Below are 14,221 nucleotides of genomic sequence, written 5' to 3' on the forward strand. Positions count from 1 at the left end.
TGTGCACATGGAGGCCTTGTGCGGTGGGGAAACACACTTGCCTGCATGTGCACGTGGAAGTCTGAACCTGACAAGATGTCTTCTGTATCGTTCTCCACCTTATTTTTTTTTGGATGTATTTACTTTTACTTTATGGAATTTTCCTGCAATGTATATAAGAAACACCATGTGCCTGCAGTGCTCAAGGAAGCTAGACGAGGGCTTTGGATCCCCTGGAATTACAGACAGCTGTGAGCCGTGATGTGGGTGTTGAGAACCAACTGAACCTGGATCCCCTGCAATAGCAGCAAGTCCTCTTAACCCCTGAGCCATCTCTCCATCCCCCTCCACCATATTTTTTGATACTGGGTCTCTCACTAAACCTAGAGCTTTTCATCTCAGTCAGAGTAGGCTGCCCAGCAAAGCTCCAGAATCTCCCTGACTCTGCACCTCTAGAACTAAGGTTATAAACATGCAACAATGCTTCTGGGCTTATGGGTACTGGGCATCCAGACCTTTACCCACTAAGTCACTGAACCACCCCACCACACACTTTTGTTTTTAACAGAGCCTCATGCATCCCAGGCTGGCTTCTAACTATGTAGCCAAGGCTGATCCCAAACTTCTGATTTTCCTGACTCCAGCTCCGGGCTACAGGCATGCACTCGCATAGAGGTTTAAAATGCTGAGGATGGGTTAGATGCTTGGTGCGTTCTAAACCAGTGCTCGACCGAATGAGCTGCATCCCCAGCCTGTGGGTTGTCTTCTCATTACCAGAGACTTCATGGGGCTCCAGTATTTGGGAATGCCTTGGTCTGCACATGCGCAGTGAATGTCATTCCCTTCCAGTCCCTTCATCAGCAGCACATGGTTTGCACATGCGCAGTGGACATCATTCCCTCCCAGTCGGTTCATCAGCATCACGCCTTCACCTTCCACGTCAGATGTAAATGGTTTTAAATGGGTTCAGTTAAAGAACCAAATGCCATCCGCAAGGTTTATCTACCGATTTTAACCTTTCTTCCAACATAAAAACAGCTTGTACTCAGCATTTTTTTTTTAGGAAAATAAAAGCAAAGAAAACCAAAAGGAAGAAAAAGTCAGCATATCCCTAATATACACAAGCACTCCTCTTCACTGTCTCAGTGCGTTCTCTTCCAGCCCACTAGTTGGGGAGGGGGGTTACCATTTCTGATAATATATAATGCATTGTGTATGTGATGTAATTACAGATACTAGTTTGCATATACTTCTTGTTTGCTTCTATTATATCGAGAATTTTCTGTGGGGTTGTAAATTCATTGCAGACATCACCATCAGTGGCCGCTTAATATTCCATGTGGTAGGGAGAACAGAATTTAAACTTAATCCATTCCTCTTGACTAGATATTTGTATTATTTCAAAGTTCTAACCAATAATGCTATATGGGAATTTTCACCTCGTCGTTTTCTTTTTGCAAGGCTATTTTCTTAGCATGCACAGCTATGCCAAATGGAAACTATCAGTATGAACATTTTCTCTTAGCAGATTACTATAAAACAATGAGTTTAATTTTGACATTTTCATGCATGATATTGAAGTTTTTGAACATATGCCAAACTCTTTGCTGAAAAACAAGTCCAAAATATCCACCCCCCAACACCAGTAGCTCAAAGGGGATAAGAGTCAGATATTACCATGGAAACACCTCATCAAAACTTTGTTTGCATTACCTTGGTTAGCAAAGGCTTAATCCATTTAATTAAAAGTTAGAAATGATTCTAGCCTGCGCTCAGAAAAGAAACTGGGGGACAATGAACACCGTTGAGATGACATTTGAATTCGCTCGTGATGTACATTACAAAGGACCACACCTGGATGTGGGAGATAGCCTACGTGTTCAGTCCACAGGATGATAAAGCGATGTGATCCTCAGTGCTCCTGGACCATCGGATGCTGCACAGAATAGCCAAAGCATCAGAAGATGTCTCAATGCGATCTAGAAAGCTCTCCAGTCTAATTTCAGTAAATAAGCAAATAATGTCCACTTCTATTAAGAAGGGGGAATGAACCAGGGCGGTGGTGGCGCATGCCTTTAACCCCAGCACTCTGGAGGCAGGGGTAGGCGAATCTCTGTGAGTTCGAGACCAGCCTAGCCTATAGAGTCATATCAGGACAGCCAGGGCTGTTATACAGAGAAACCCTGTCTAAGAAAGGAGGGGGAGAGATGCAGGTATGTGGTATACACATGCAGGAAAAATGCTAGTACATATAAAAAAATTAAAAAGAAAGCATTTTTAAAAAAAGGGGGGGGGGATCAAACAGGTATGCTTTTCAACATTCCCCCCACTGTATGCAACTGAGAACTCTGGACATCCCATGAACAGCAAGGAACATTTTGACACTGGAGAGAAGAGACCTGCTAGTGAGTTCAGAGCTCAAGAAAAACTTGCTGTTGCATTTATAAAGGTCCTTTTCGCCTTTTTTACATCCCAGGCTAACCCAGAACCAAACCGGCGCAGAGACTTCAAGGAAAGCCTCTGTTGTTGCAGCTGTCAGTGGACCAGGCAAAGGCTGCATGAGAAGACAGGACGCCGAGAGGCAGCACCCAACCACGCCACAGCCCCTCATCCACCACTCTCTCACCCTGCCAGACAGTAAAAAGCTGCCCCAGTCATCCAAGGAGACTGTGGTGACCAGGGGTGCTAACTGACACTAGGTGGTTATGTAATAAACCCCCCACTGTGACCACTGGAAACCTAGGAAGCACAGGAGAACTTCCTGCCCAACAGGAACCAGGAGTCCCATCCCACTGGTACCATCTAACTCTGAGTATTTTCTGGTTTTCAACCCCATCAGGAAGTGATGACTACATTCCACTAATCACCTACCAGAGCTAACAAGAGTCCAAGGTCAAGACTCAAATAAGATCCCAGTCCTAAAATACATTCCCACTCATCTCCAGAACCTAATAAACAGTCTCTGCTCTGGAAGGAGAAAAACAGCAAACTGGTGGGAAAAAGGCAACAGCAGATGCCAGCAACTGAATGAGTCAGATGTTTGAAAGCTCTGACAAGAATCTAAAACAGACAGAACTCTCCAGTGAGCAAACACAAGCATGCTTAAAGCAAAAGTAAACACTAGGCGTCTCCAGGCAAAAGTATTAGCAGAGAAATGAAAGGCAAATTAAATAGAAATTTTAGAGCCTCTAAAAGACAAGAGCTGAAGTTTTCTTTTGCAGGCAAATTCAACTCTAGAACAGAGGAGACAAAGGAAAGAATCCCTACCCTGATGGTCTGAGGCAAAGGACAGAGAGAGATGGAAAATAAACAAACCCTCAGGGGCTTGAGAGATTTTAGCTCAACTCCTGTCATCAAAGTCAAGAAGAAAAGACACTGAAGTATAGTTAAGGAAACGTAAAACTCCCCCAACGTGGAGAAGCCACCTACAAGGAGAGTGGAGAAGCTAGAGAGTCCCCAACATAACTCAGCAACCTGTGGTCCGCACGCGTCATGCTCAAACCACAATTGTGAAAATAAAAAAGTATTGGAAGCAGCCAACGAAAGATGTTGCCTTAAGGGGAGATACAATACGAATGACGTCATCCGACACCATGGGAACCCAGAGGAAGTGGCACCAAGTACTAAAGAGAAGAAGAAAAAGTGTGGACCTACAATCCCATAACCTGGAAAATGGCTTTCAAGAAAGAAGAGAAAATAAATACATCTGGAATTGAGGAAAACAAAACAGAACCAATGTCTGGAAGGCTTCCCTAATGGAACAGCTCAAAACAGCCAATAGCAGAATGAGAAGGTTGGGATAAACAGGAAAAGGAACGCAGTGAGAACAAAGCATCTGTGGATACATTTTGTGGATACACAGAACAGATTGCTACTTTGTCCTTAGTTTGTCTTTAAGTTCTATTTGACTCCGGAAGCAAAAAGGGTAACATCCCTTAATACAGCTCTTAATACAGGGGGAAGGAGTTAAAAAAAAAAGCAATTTTCTAATAAATGTAAGATTTTAATACATCACTAAAACTGATTAAAAAACACTGAAAAACAATATCTTCTGGTAAGTTACATATCTAGAATGCAATAGCTGAAACAAGCATGTGCTACCTATAACTGGATACGAAGCTGCATGCCTTTAATCTCAGCACTTGGGAGGAAGAGGCAGGCAGATCTACAGAATTACCTACATAGAGAGTTCCAGGCCAGCTAGGGTTCATAGTAAGAACAGTCTCAACATAAATATCAAAGCTATACAAAAAGCTGTATTTAAAAAAATACTATAACCTATTAAAAATGAAATTCAAAATCAAGCTGCTCACAGAAAAAAAAACTATGAAGATAGAGTAAACAAAAACAAACAAAATTACATGGCAAACTTACACTTTAACATCTACAGAATTATATTAAATATAAATGATTTAAGTCCACGAGCTTAGTTCCAGTTAGGATTTTTTTTTAAAAAAGAATCAGAAAATAGATTAAATATAATGATGTGTATGTGTGTGTGTGTTTGCATGTGTATATGTGTGTATGTGTGTGTGTTCTGAAAGTAATTATATGGAAAAACATAGACCATGCAAACATTAAGCAAAAGAAAGCAGGAGTGGCCATGTTAATATCAGATAAAGCGAACTACAGAGCAGAGAGAATTACCATGGGTGGGGAGGGTTAGCAACTAATAACAAGGTTCTGGAACCCCAAGATCGCAATCTTCAGTGTTTATGCACTGGATTGCAGAGGCATGAAATTTGTGGAACAAAAGCTATGGTCTATCTGAAAGAACAAGCTATACCCACATGGTTGCAGGAGTTTGGGTGTTGTCTCAACAAACAATAGACCAATCAAACAGAAAGCAGTCACAGTTGCAGAAGAACTCAATGCGACCATCACTAACAGGTTCTAAAGGGCATCACCCAAAGCACTGCATCCCACGGCACAGAATGCACACTCTTCGATGTCCACAGAACATAAGTCAAGATCGACCGTGCCATGGACCATGAGCTAAACCTCAGCACACTTGAAAGTAATTGGAATGAGACATCATGTGTTCTCTAACTTCAGCAGGATAAAATAGAAGTCAAGAGCAAGTGGTAATGAGAAAATCTCCAAATACTTAGACGTTAACAACATACTTCTAAATAATCCCTGGGTTAAAGATGGGAATCTTTACACATCTAAAACGCGCTGAATTGGGTCTGGAGAGATGGCTCAGTGGGTAAGAGCTTATATTGCTCTTGGAGAAGACCAAAGTTTGGTTCCCAACACCCACATCAGGCAGCCCACAACCTCCTGTGCTCCAGGGCATATGGCACTCCTTTGTGGGTTCCACAGGTACCTCCATTCCCATGTCCACATATTGACACACAGACACACTTACACACACCCAATTTCCTGCAAGATCAGGAACAAGGCAAGGATATTACTCTCAATATAATTCTGGAAGTTCTATTTAAGAATAATTTTAATTACTACTCATCTGGCAAGAGAGATGCCATAATCACAAAAGTGGTTTCCCAGGGTGAGACTTTATCTTGTAGACTCTAGCACAGTGGTTCTGAACCTTCCTAATTCAATGACTCTTTAGTTCCTCATGTTGTAGTGGCCCCCAACCATAAAATTATTTTGTTGCTACTTTATAGCTGTAATTTTCTATTGTTATGAGTCATAATGTAGATATTTTTGGAGACAGAGGTTTGCCCCATGAGCTGTGACCCACAGGTTGAGAACCCCTGCTCCAGCTGCTCTGTCCCCTGTAATTTTTCAAAATGTGGAAAATTTGAGTGTGTAACCTGCGGTAGTGGAGACTGTGCTCCTGCACTCCTCGGAAACGGGAAAGAACGGTTAGAATCATAATCAATACAGGCTGGCTTTTTCCCTCCTTGCTTCTTGTTATGATGAGGTAGAGAATCCTGGCAAAGAAGACATGGAGAAGCAGAACTATCTACCTCAGGGCAGTCAGGAAGAAGAGAGGAAAAGAGAGAAGGGGAGGAGCATAGTGGAGCAGGGACAGGCCACCCCGGTCAAGGGCATGTCCCCCAGTGACCTCTTTCCTCCCACGGGTACTGTCTACTATCAGTCTATTCAATTATGGGCTGGTGGGTATTCATCCACAGCCTGACGGAAGTGTAAGAGATTAGCGGCTGGCAGAGTTGGGGTGGCAGAGTGGCTGAGCCTCCAGGAGGGAGCAGGGGGCAGATTTCTTGGCAAAGGAAAGTCCTGGGTAGCATGAGTCTACACCGTTCATGCATGACGTCTGATGTCGCATAACTGGTAGTGAAACCATGGACAGTTATGAAAGACGTCTCCGCCAGCATAAACGGGGTGAAGGGTAGTTGAGTCCTCTCTGCTCTATACCGCGACTTCTGTAATCTCGAATTATTTCACAGCAAAACAAAAAAAAAAAAGAGGTTTTAAAAATGAGGACAATATGATGCCATTTTGCAGTAATTGCAAACTGACAAAAATGAATCAATTCATGGTGTCTGCAGTCAGGGTATTGAGTCTTCCTGGCAGGGCAGAGACTGGGGGTGGGGGGCGACATAGTGGGAGCATCTTAACTCTTGGGTGTGATGGCAAAATGCCCTAACAAGACAACTTCAGAAGGGGAAAGGGTTTTTGCCTGTTTATTTTGTGGTTTGTGTTTTTATGGGTTTCAGCCCATTGCCAGCCTACTCTGTTGCCTGTAGGCGTATGATAGGCAGAGAGAGCACCATGGCAGAGAAGACACAGGGGGACACAGTGCTGCTTACCCTGGGGCAGCCCAGAAGAGGAGGAGGAAGGAGTGGGGAAGGGCACAGTGGAGCAGTGACAAGAGACGTGGATCAAGGGCATGTCTTCTGGGGAACCTCTCTTCTCCAAGTGGGAACACCTATTCAGGGACCAGTCAACTCTGCTATGTAATGAACAGCATATTAACCTGATGATGAGGTCAGAGTTCTCGGGATCTAGCCACCGCCACCCCACCAGCTGAACCTTCCCTCAGCACAGGACCCTTGGGGACATTCTCTAGACAAACCATAACAAGGGGTTTCTGTGCTACGTTCCGTTCCCCTGCCTGGGGGCCCATTCACATGGGAGTTGGTGGCAGTTCATGAAACAGAATGATTTCTTTCCCTGTAGATGTAGCATATCACACGTGGTAAAAAAGTACTAAAGAATCAGATGAAGACTAGAGAGAAGGCTCGGTCAGTAAAGCCCTTGCAGTGTGAGGTGGGGGGACATAGGAGATAGGGGACTGAAACCATAGTGCTGAGGGAGGGGACAGAGGGAGGTGGATCCTGGGGACTTATTGGCCTTCCGGCCTAGCAGAAATAGAGGTTCTGTGTTCAGTGAGAGACCTTGCCTCATAAGGTAAGTGGGGGCGCAGTAGAGGAAGATGTAAGCCAGTCCCCAGCCTCCACCCGAACACGCACCAGCAAGACCCTCCAAACACACTTGTGTGCACGCACACAAATAATTCGTTGGACAGCACACTTGGTTTTGTGTTTCTTCCCTATGAGCGTATGCGCATAAACATGCCCTAGGAAAACCATGCGGAAGCCTTCCTTTATAGAGGGAGATGAGGGTGCAGAAAGAAGCTGCTGGTCTTTTATTTTATATGGAATTTTTTAAAGACTTCAGAGCCACCAGGCTGTCTCCAGCCAGAGAGGCAGCTCCTTTCTTCCCTGCCTTCTGGGTCCCTCTTGTCTGTGGCCGGTTGTGACATCACCCATCACCTAGTGAGAATGGGGTTTTTAAGCCTGTGACGGACAGGCGTCTAGACAGCTCTTAGTCCTGTCGGTCAGTTAATCAATCTCTTGTGGCTTTTCTCTGTTAATGCAAGTGCTTTCCAGGAATGGTTGGGCTGCAGGGCCCCACGTGGTCAGAGGAGTGGTGAATTCTTGTTTTCCAGTTGTATTTAAGCAAGTAATTCCAGCCCCTCTTGCTTGCTTGTCAGACATACCATCTCTAGTCCCCTCACACCACTTCCAGAGCCCAACTGCTCCTCCAAGAGTCCCTCGCTGCCCAGGAGGTCTTGAATGAAGAGAACATGTGTTTCAGAGCCATACAGCATGCCATTCAGATTCAGGGTGGCTCCGTTGATAATGCCACACCCTACCTAAGGGTTGCATGTTCCCATTCCCGCCATGGAAATAGAGACAGACCCCTTGCATAGCTGTACTGAGAACTGCATGTCATTGCAAATGAAGCGGTCATTGCAGTCAGTGCAGCACACACTCTCTGAGAGTTTGGTGAGCGTCTCCAGTGCCCCACCTACCCATCCCTTCCTGCCCACCTGGCTCTGCCATACTTTCTGGAGACATTTGGTTTCTTAACTGTCCTGTTGGTTGCTTTACACACATCTCTGCCAGGAACTTCTCTGTCAATTCACGAAGGCCTGCAGTGCCCCCCAGGATCCTGTGGTCAGCTCTGCCCCTTACACATACAGGACTTCCATAAACGTGCACAGAAGCATGGACTGACTCCTTCCTACCTGGTCTTTCCTTGTGCCTCCTCCAACATGCTAAATCAAGATCATGGGAAGCAGTCATGTAGGAAGGCCCGAGGTTTCAGTAATGTGCTCCCACACTGTGTCCCCTTTGTGTGGGCGCAGGTCTGTGAGTTCCTATTCTGCCTACCTCACAGCTTTAGATGCCAGAGTAGCTGGAATGAAGTTGGGACTCAGGCAGGGGCCGGTGTCTGCCCTATCATTTTCTTCCTTTGAACTCCAATCAAGAATCCTGCTGTTGTTTCATCGTCGCTGGGTTCTGGTGTGTGGAGCCCCATCATTACTGACATCCATCTATCAGTAACCTGTGGGATGGTGTCTTAGTCAGGGTTTCTGTTGATGTGATGAAACACCATCACCGTGGAAACTCTTATAAGAGAAAGCATCTAATTGGGGCTGACTTACAGTTTCAGGGGTTTAGCTCATTCTCATCCTGGCAGGGAGCATGGTGGCATGCAGACAGACATGGTGCTGGAGAAGTAGCTAGGAATTCTACATCCAGATCCACAGGCAGCAGGGAAAGAGTAAGACACTGACCAGAACGGATTTGGGCTTCTGAAACCCCTAGTGACACACTTCCTCCAACAGGGCCACATCTACTCCAGCAATCCCTCCTAATCCCTGCCAGGTAGGGCCACTCCCTAATGACCAAGCATTCAAACCTGTGAGCCCACGAGGGCCCTTCTCAGTCAGGCAGTCCTCGGGGAGCTTGGTGCCTCCCCCCTCTAAGGTTCACAGATCGTCAGATGGCAATTGAGCGCTGGCTCTCGGTTCACAGTGTCCATCTTCATGAGCAAGCGGTTGACATCAGTGCTGTGAAAGAGGAATTCACATAGGCAGGGACAGGTTTTCTTCTTTAAAAAATAGTTCTTGCTAATTTCTTACCTATATAATATGTTGAGGCCCTTTTTACCCCCCATTACCCTTCCTATCCCCCTCCTACTCACACTGAACCTCTTCTCCTCCCCTCTGGCCCCACTCCTACTTTTTGTCTTTTTCAGCACCCACTGGGTTTAATCGCTTACCTGAGCATGAGTGTTGGGTTGTGTTCTGGCTCCGGGGCACCTTACCAGTGGCTGTATCAAAGTAGAAAGATTGCCCCTCCTCCCCCAGCAACCTTTAACCACCAATAGGTCCCAGGAATTGTGGGTGTATCATGAGCCCTTCCCCATCCACAATGGAATGTTGGTGGCCGCATCTCCTGCAGGTCGTGTGCAGGTTCCCACGACTCTGTTGGTCCGTGAGTTCATGGTTGTGTCGTGTGCAGAAGTGTGTCACGGTGCTCCCTCCTGGTCTCTGGGTCTTACAGTCTTTCTGCCTTCTCTCCATGGTATCCCAGAGCTTCGGAGAAGGTGGTGTGTGTGTCTCACTTAGGCCTGAGCACTCCACATTTTCTTCTTTTTTCATGACACTCATTATGTTATTTTTTATGTGCATTGGTGTTTTGCCTGCATGGATGTCTGTATGAGGGTATCAGATCCCCTGGAACTGAATTTACAGACAGTTGTAAGCTGCCATGTAGGTACTAGGGATTGAACCTGGGTCCTTTGGAAGAGTGGCCAGTGCTCTTAACTGCTGAGCCATCTCTCCAGCTCCAGAAAGTTGGATTTTCACTGCTGAGCCTCCTTTCCAGTCCTAGGTTTCTAAACTGCATTAGGGAAGTAAAAAGAAACAGGAATTGCCAATAAAGTTTTATTGAAGCTGAATGAATGTTCTCCAACTTACAGTGGTCTGGCTTCATTTTTGGACTTTGTAACGGTAGGGAAATAATATGCATTCAGGAATAGTCACACCAGATTTTGGATTTTCCCTGGGGTATGTGCAATTCTGTCTGTGACACAGAGCAACCATTCCAAACACAACTCCAGGTGCAGTGTTGCTAAGCTGTGGCGTCCTGCAATGGGTCAACTCCATGCATTGCACATGGTATTTTCAACCTATGGGTTTATGCTCAAGTATAAGTTGGAAAGCCTTCCCACGTCTATTAAAATCATTGTTTCCACATGTAATAATACAGAACTCTAGATGGACTGGTTTCTGTTTGTGTTCTAAGCTTGTGAAGTTGAGTGTTGCTGTCCACTCTCCTACAGCCTTGATCTAAGCGTGGTGTGTCAGCACAGGGAGGGTGTTGTCACCCTGGGCGCCTGAGCCGCAGTCTTGCCGGAGACTCGGAGTGGAAGTGTTGGAAGTGACAGAGCTGGCCTCACCAAACCTTGTCCCGTTTTTTTGACCAGGGTCAGCTGCTGAGCATCTCAGCAGCCCACGGAGATCTGGAGACTGTCCGGTTCCTGCTCACGGAGAAGCGCGTGGAGCTGCCGATGGAGCCCACTGATGATAACCCAGCTGTGGTGGCGGCGCATTTTGGACACACCGAAGTAGTCCATGAATTGCTGGAGTCCTTATCAGGTAAAGTGCTGTGCTCAATTACCACCGCCTTTTCTGGAACACAACTGGAAGCACATCCTCAGGCAGTCTTTTCAGACCAGTTTCTCTTACCTAGCAATATGCATTGGAAGTTACACACTGTCTTTTCATCACCCAGTATCTAACCCTTTTTATGGCCAAACGATACTCCGCTGAAAGGCTATATGTGGTATGATGCATTTGTAATTTGTTTCTGGTGAACTCAAGGTATTCTAGTCTCCCATATCTCCCCTGTAGTTTTGGCTCAGCGATGAGGGACAAGCGCCAAAAACATCACTGCAACAAACAACAGGTTGAGGCAGGCTCTGGGAATGATCTTTAGGCGTTGGGGCTTTGATGTCAAGGCTAGGTGCTGTAGAAGAACCCTCGCATGGTTTGATATTCTGTAATTGATACCTTGAATTTTTTCATAATTTTAAAACCAAGGGCCCTATTGTTTCTGTTCTGTACCAGGGTCACAATCACAGAGTGGCCTCGTGTGGGTGTATCTATGTGCATTGAGGTAGATCTATCTCAGTGGTTCCTCCCAGCCAGTGTTTCCGCGTGTGCCTGGAGCAGGGAGGACCTTAGGGATAGGAATCAGTAGAGCTTTAAGGAACTTAAGAAGCAGACTGGATGAGATGAGACCGGAAGGCAAGAAGGAGCTAAAGGATGACTCTCTTCAGGGCTCCCATGATTAGCTCTGTGCGTGATGTGACCCTGGGGCTAGTGTCAGAGGGAAGGGGAAGGCATCTAGAAAAACTACAGCAACCCTGGGGAGTTCTTTCTGGCCTTATTCACCATGTAGGCATCTTTAATCCGTCAGGATCACACAGCACATACCCTTGGTACTCACGCTTCTCTTGGCGCATAAGCCGCCTATGATATATAGAGAAGTGTTGGATGCAAATTCAGGGTAAGAGCTCTCTCCACTTGGCAGAAGCATCGCTGTCAATCAGAGCTAGAATAGCTGTATTTTCTTCCTGGCCAATGGGAAGACGAGATGAGTGCAGGGAGCAACTGGTACCATCTAGCCACACTTTCCCTCTGCCCTCTCACCCCTCCAGGTCCCTGTAGCCCTCAGCGGCTGCTGAACTGGATGCTGGCCCTGGCTTGCCAGCGCGGGCACTTGGAGGTTGTGAAGTTGCTGGTGCTGACGCATGGGGCTGACCCCGAGAACTACGCTGTCAGGAAGAATGAGTTCCCAGTCATTGTGCGTTTGCCCCTCTACGCAGCCATCAAGTCAGGTGGGTCCCCCACGCTCAACTCTGTCCTGCAAAGTGTCCGACTTTCCAGTGTCGCACTCTGGTTCCACCCCCACCACTAACTCCAGTGGCCTGTGGAAGGACTTCTTCGACTCCTTCGTTTCTGTGTGTGTGTGAGAGTGAGAGTGAGTGAGAATGAGTGTGTGTGTGTGTGTATGAGTGTGTGTGTGTGCTGCATATGTGCACACTTGTGTGTGGAAGGCCAGAAGACAACCCCCGCTGTCGTGCTTTGGGACAGAGAGGGGAATCACGCTTTTGCCTAGAGCTTCCCTGGTCATTTCAGATGGCCGGCTATCCAGCCCCACGGATCCTCCTCTCCCTCCCTGTTTCTAGGATTACAATCTTACTCTATCGTGCTCAGTATCTTTTTCATGTGGGTTCTGGAGATGAAATTTGGACCCTCAGAAAGCACTTCGCTGACTTAGGCATCTCCTGGTCCCCTTCTCAGTTTCTTTTTCAAAATAGCTGTTCGTCCCTTCCAGTTTCCCCAGTGGGTGGCAGGGACCCACAATGGCAAGTGGGACCTCGTGGGCAGCACTCAAAGAACAAAGTCCCAAAAGCTCTTGCTGCCAGGAATTGGCACATCTAGGGAGTAACCCAAAGCCTGCTCTCTTGCACCAAGGCCCCACCAAGAAGAGATGACCTCTGGGACATCTGGACTCCCTGAGCTTCTCTGTGCTTTGTCCATCAGGGAACGAAGACATTGCCATATTCCTGCTTCGCCACGGAGCCTACTTTTGCTCCTACATCCTGCTGGACAGTCCTGACCCAAGCAAGCGCCTGCTCAGGAAGTATTTCATTGAAGCCAGTGCTCTGCCCAGCAGCTACCCCGGGAAAACAGTGAGTGACATGGCCTGTGGGCAGGGTCTGGGACACAGCTTTTGGACAGGGCTTTTTTGCCATGTTTCTAAACGGACTAAGGAGGTCATATTTTTTTTTTAATTTTCCCTTAAACTTAGTAAGGTTTTAAACTATGCAAGTAGGATGTGCTCATAAACAACGAAAACTCTAGGGTGATGCAGTGAAATGGATTCGGCTGCTCCTCTTGTATTAAGTGATCTGCCAACCTAGGAAGGATCCCTTTATGAACTTCCATAAGGAAATCTGTGAGAGCTTTGTGAGCCAAGACCAGGAGCTGGGCATGGTGATACAGGCAACTGGTCGTAGTGGCACAGGGAACTGGGCATGGTGGTGCAGGCAGCTGGTAAGGTGGTGAAGGGAGCTGGACTTGATGGCACAGGCATGTGATCCCAATGACTGGGGAGTCAAGGGACAGGAAGATCAGGAGTCCAAAGTCACCTTTCACTAAGTAGAGAGCCCAAGGTCAGCCTGGGGTCCATGGGATCCTGACTAACAGCAAGCAAACAAACAAGAAAAAAAAATGACACCATTTACATTAGCGGCAAGTTGGCTTTTTAAAACACCAGTCAGCATCTCCTCAACTCAGTCTTTAGTGTACTTGAAGGCAAGGTGGTTTCGGTCCTTCTCTTGAGGACATGCGCGTGGGTTCTCTGCGGGTTCTGGGCTCTGCCTCTTCTTACGCAGCCCCATTTGCTGAGGTATGTCTGCTGACATAGGCTTGAGCTCCTGAAGTGAGCTGCTTTGGAGCCAGCCGCCCACAGCGTCTGAGCTTCTCTGTCCCACACCTCGGCCAGCTCTAGATGCCCCACCCTGAACCTTCTCATTTTCCTATCCGGGGAACACAGCTATCAAATGTTTTCATTTCCATGTTTTATTAATGATACTATTAAATTTTCTCATGTGCTCATAAACTATTTATATCCTTGTAATGTGAGCTGCCTGCGGATGCCTATTGATTGTTTTCCTGAAGCATTAGCTTTTCATTTTCTCACTGGAAATCACATGTTAGAGATCTGAAGCCTTTGTGGGTCCTGTGTGTCGCCAGTCTTTTCCCCAATCCTTTGTTTGCTTTTTGCCTGTTTTGCTTGCGCCGACACAGATGTGAGAACAAACAGCCACATAAGTTTGTGTCCTCCTTTACTGGTTCTCTGGGGTCTGGGGTGTGTAAAGGGGGGATTTCCAGTCAGGTTTTATGTAAATATTCTGCTAGAGACTCCTACCGTATTTTTAT

The 14,221-nt window shown here is 46.5% G+C and overlaps 1 protein-coding gene across 1 annotated transcript in view; it reads left to right on the top strand.

The window, feature by feature from the left end:
- Lrrk1 (leucine rich repeat kinase 1) overlaps window positions 1-14,221 on the top strand; it is a 134,662-nt gene that overhangs the window by 44,200 nt on the left and 76,241 nt on the right. Inside the window, exons 4-6 of the mRNA XM_005357787.3 lie at window positions 10,696-10,867; window positions 11,932-12,111; window positions 12,821-12,969. Of these exons, the coding sequence (XP_005357844.1) occupies window positions 10,696-10,867; window positions 11,932-12,111; window positions 12,821-12,969 (501 nt within the window). The remainder of the gene's footprint in view (window positions 1-10,695; window positions 10,868-11,931; window positions 12,112-12,820; window positions 12,970-14,221) is intronic.

Source organism: Microtus ochrogaster, chromosome 22 (genome assembly GCF_000317375.1).
Source record: "Microtus ochrogaster isolate Prairie Vole_2 chromosome 22, MicOch1.0, whole genome shotgun sequence".
Lineage (NCBI taxonomy): Eukaryota > Metazoa > Chordata > Mammalia > Rodentia > Cricetidae > Microtus > Microtus ochrogaster.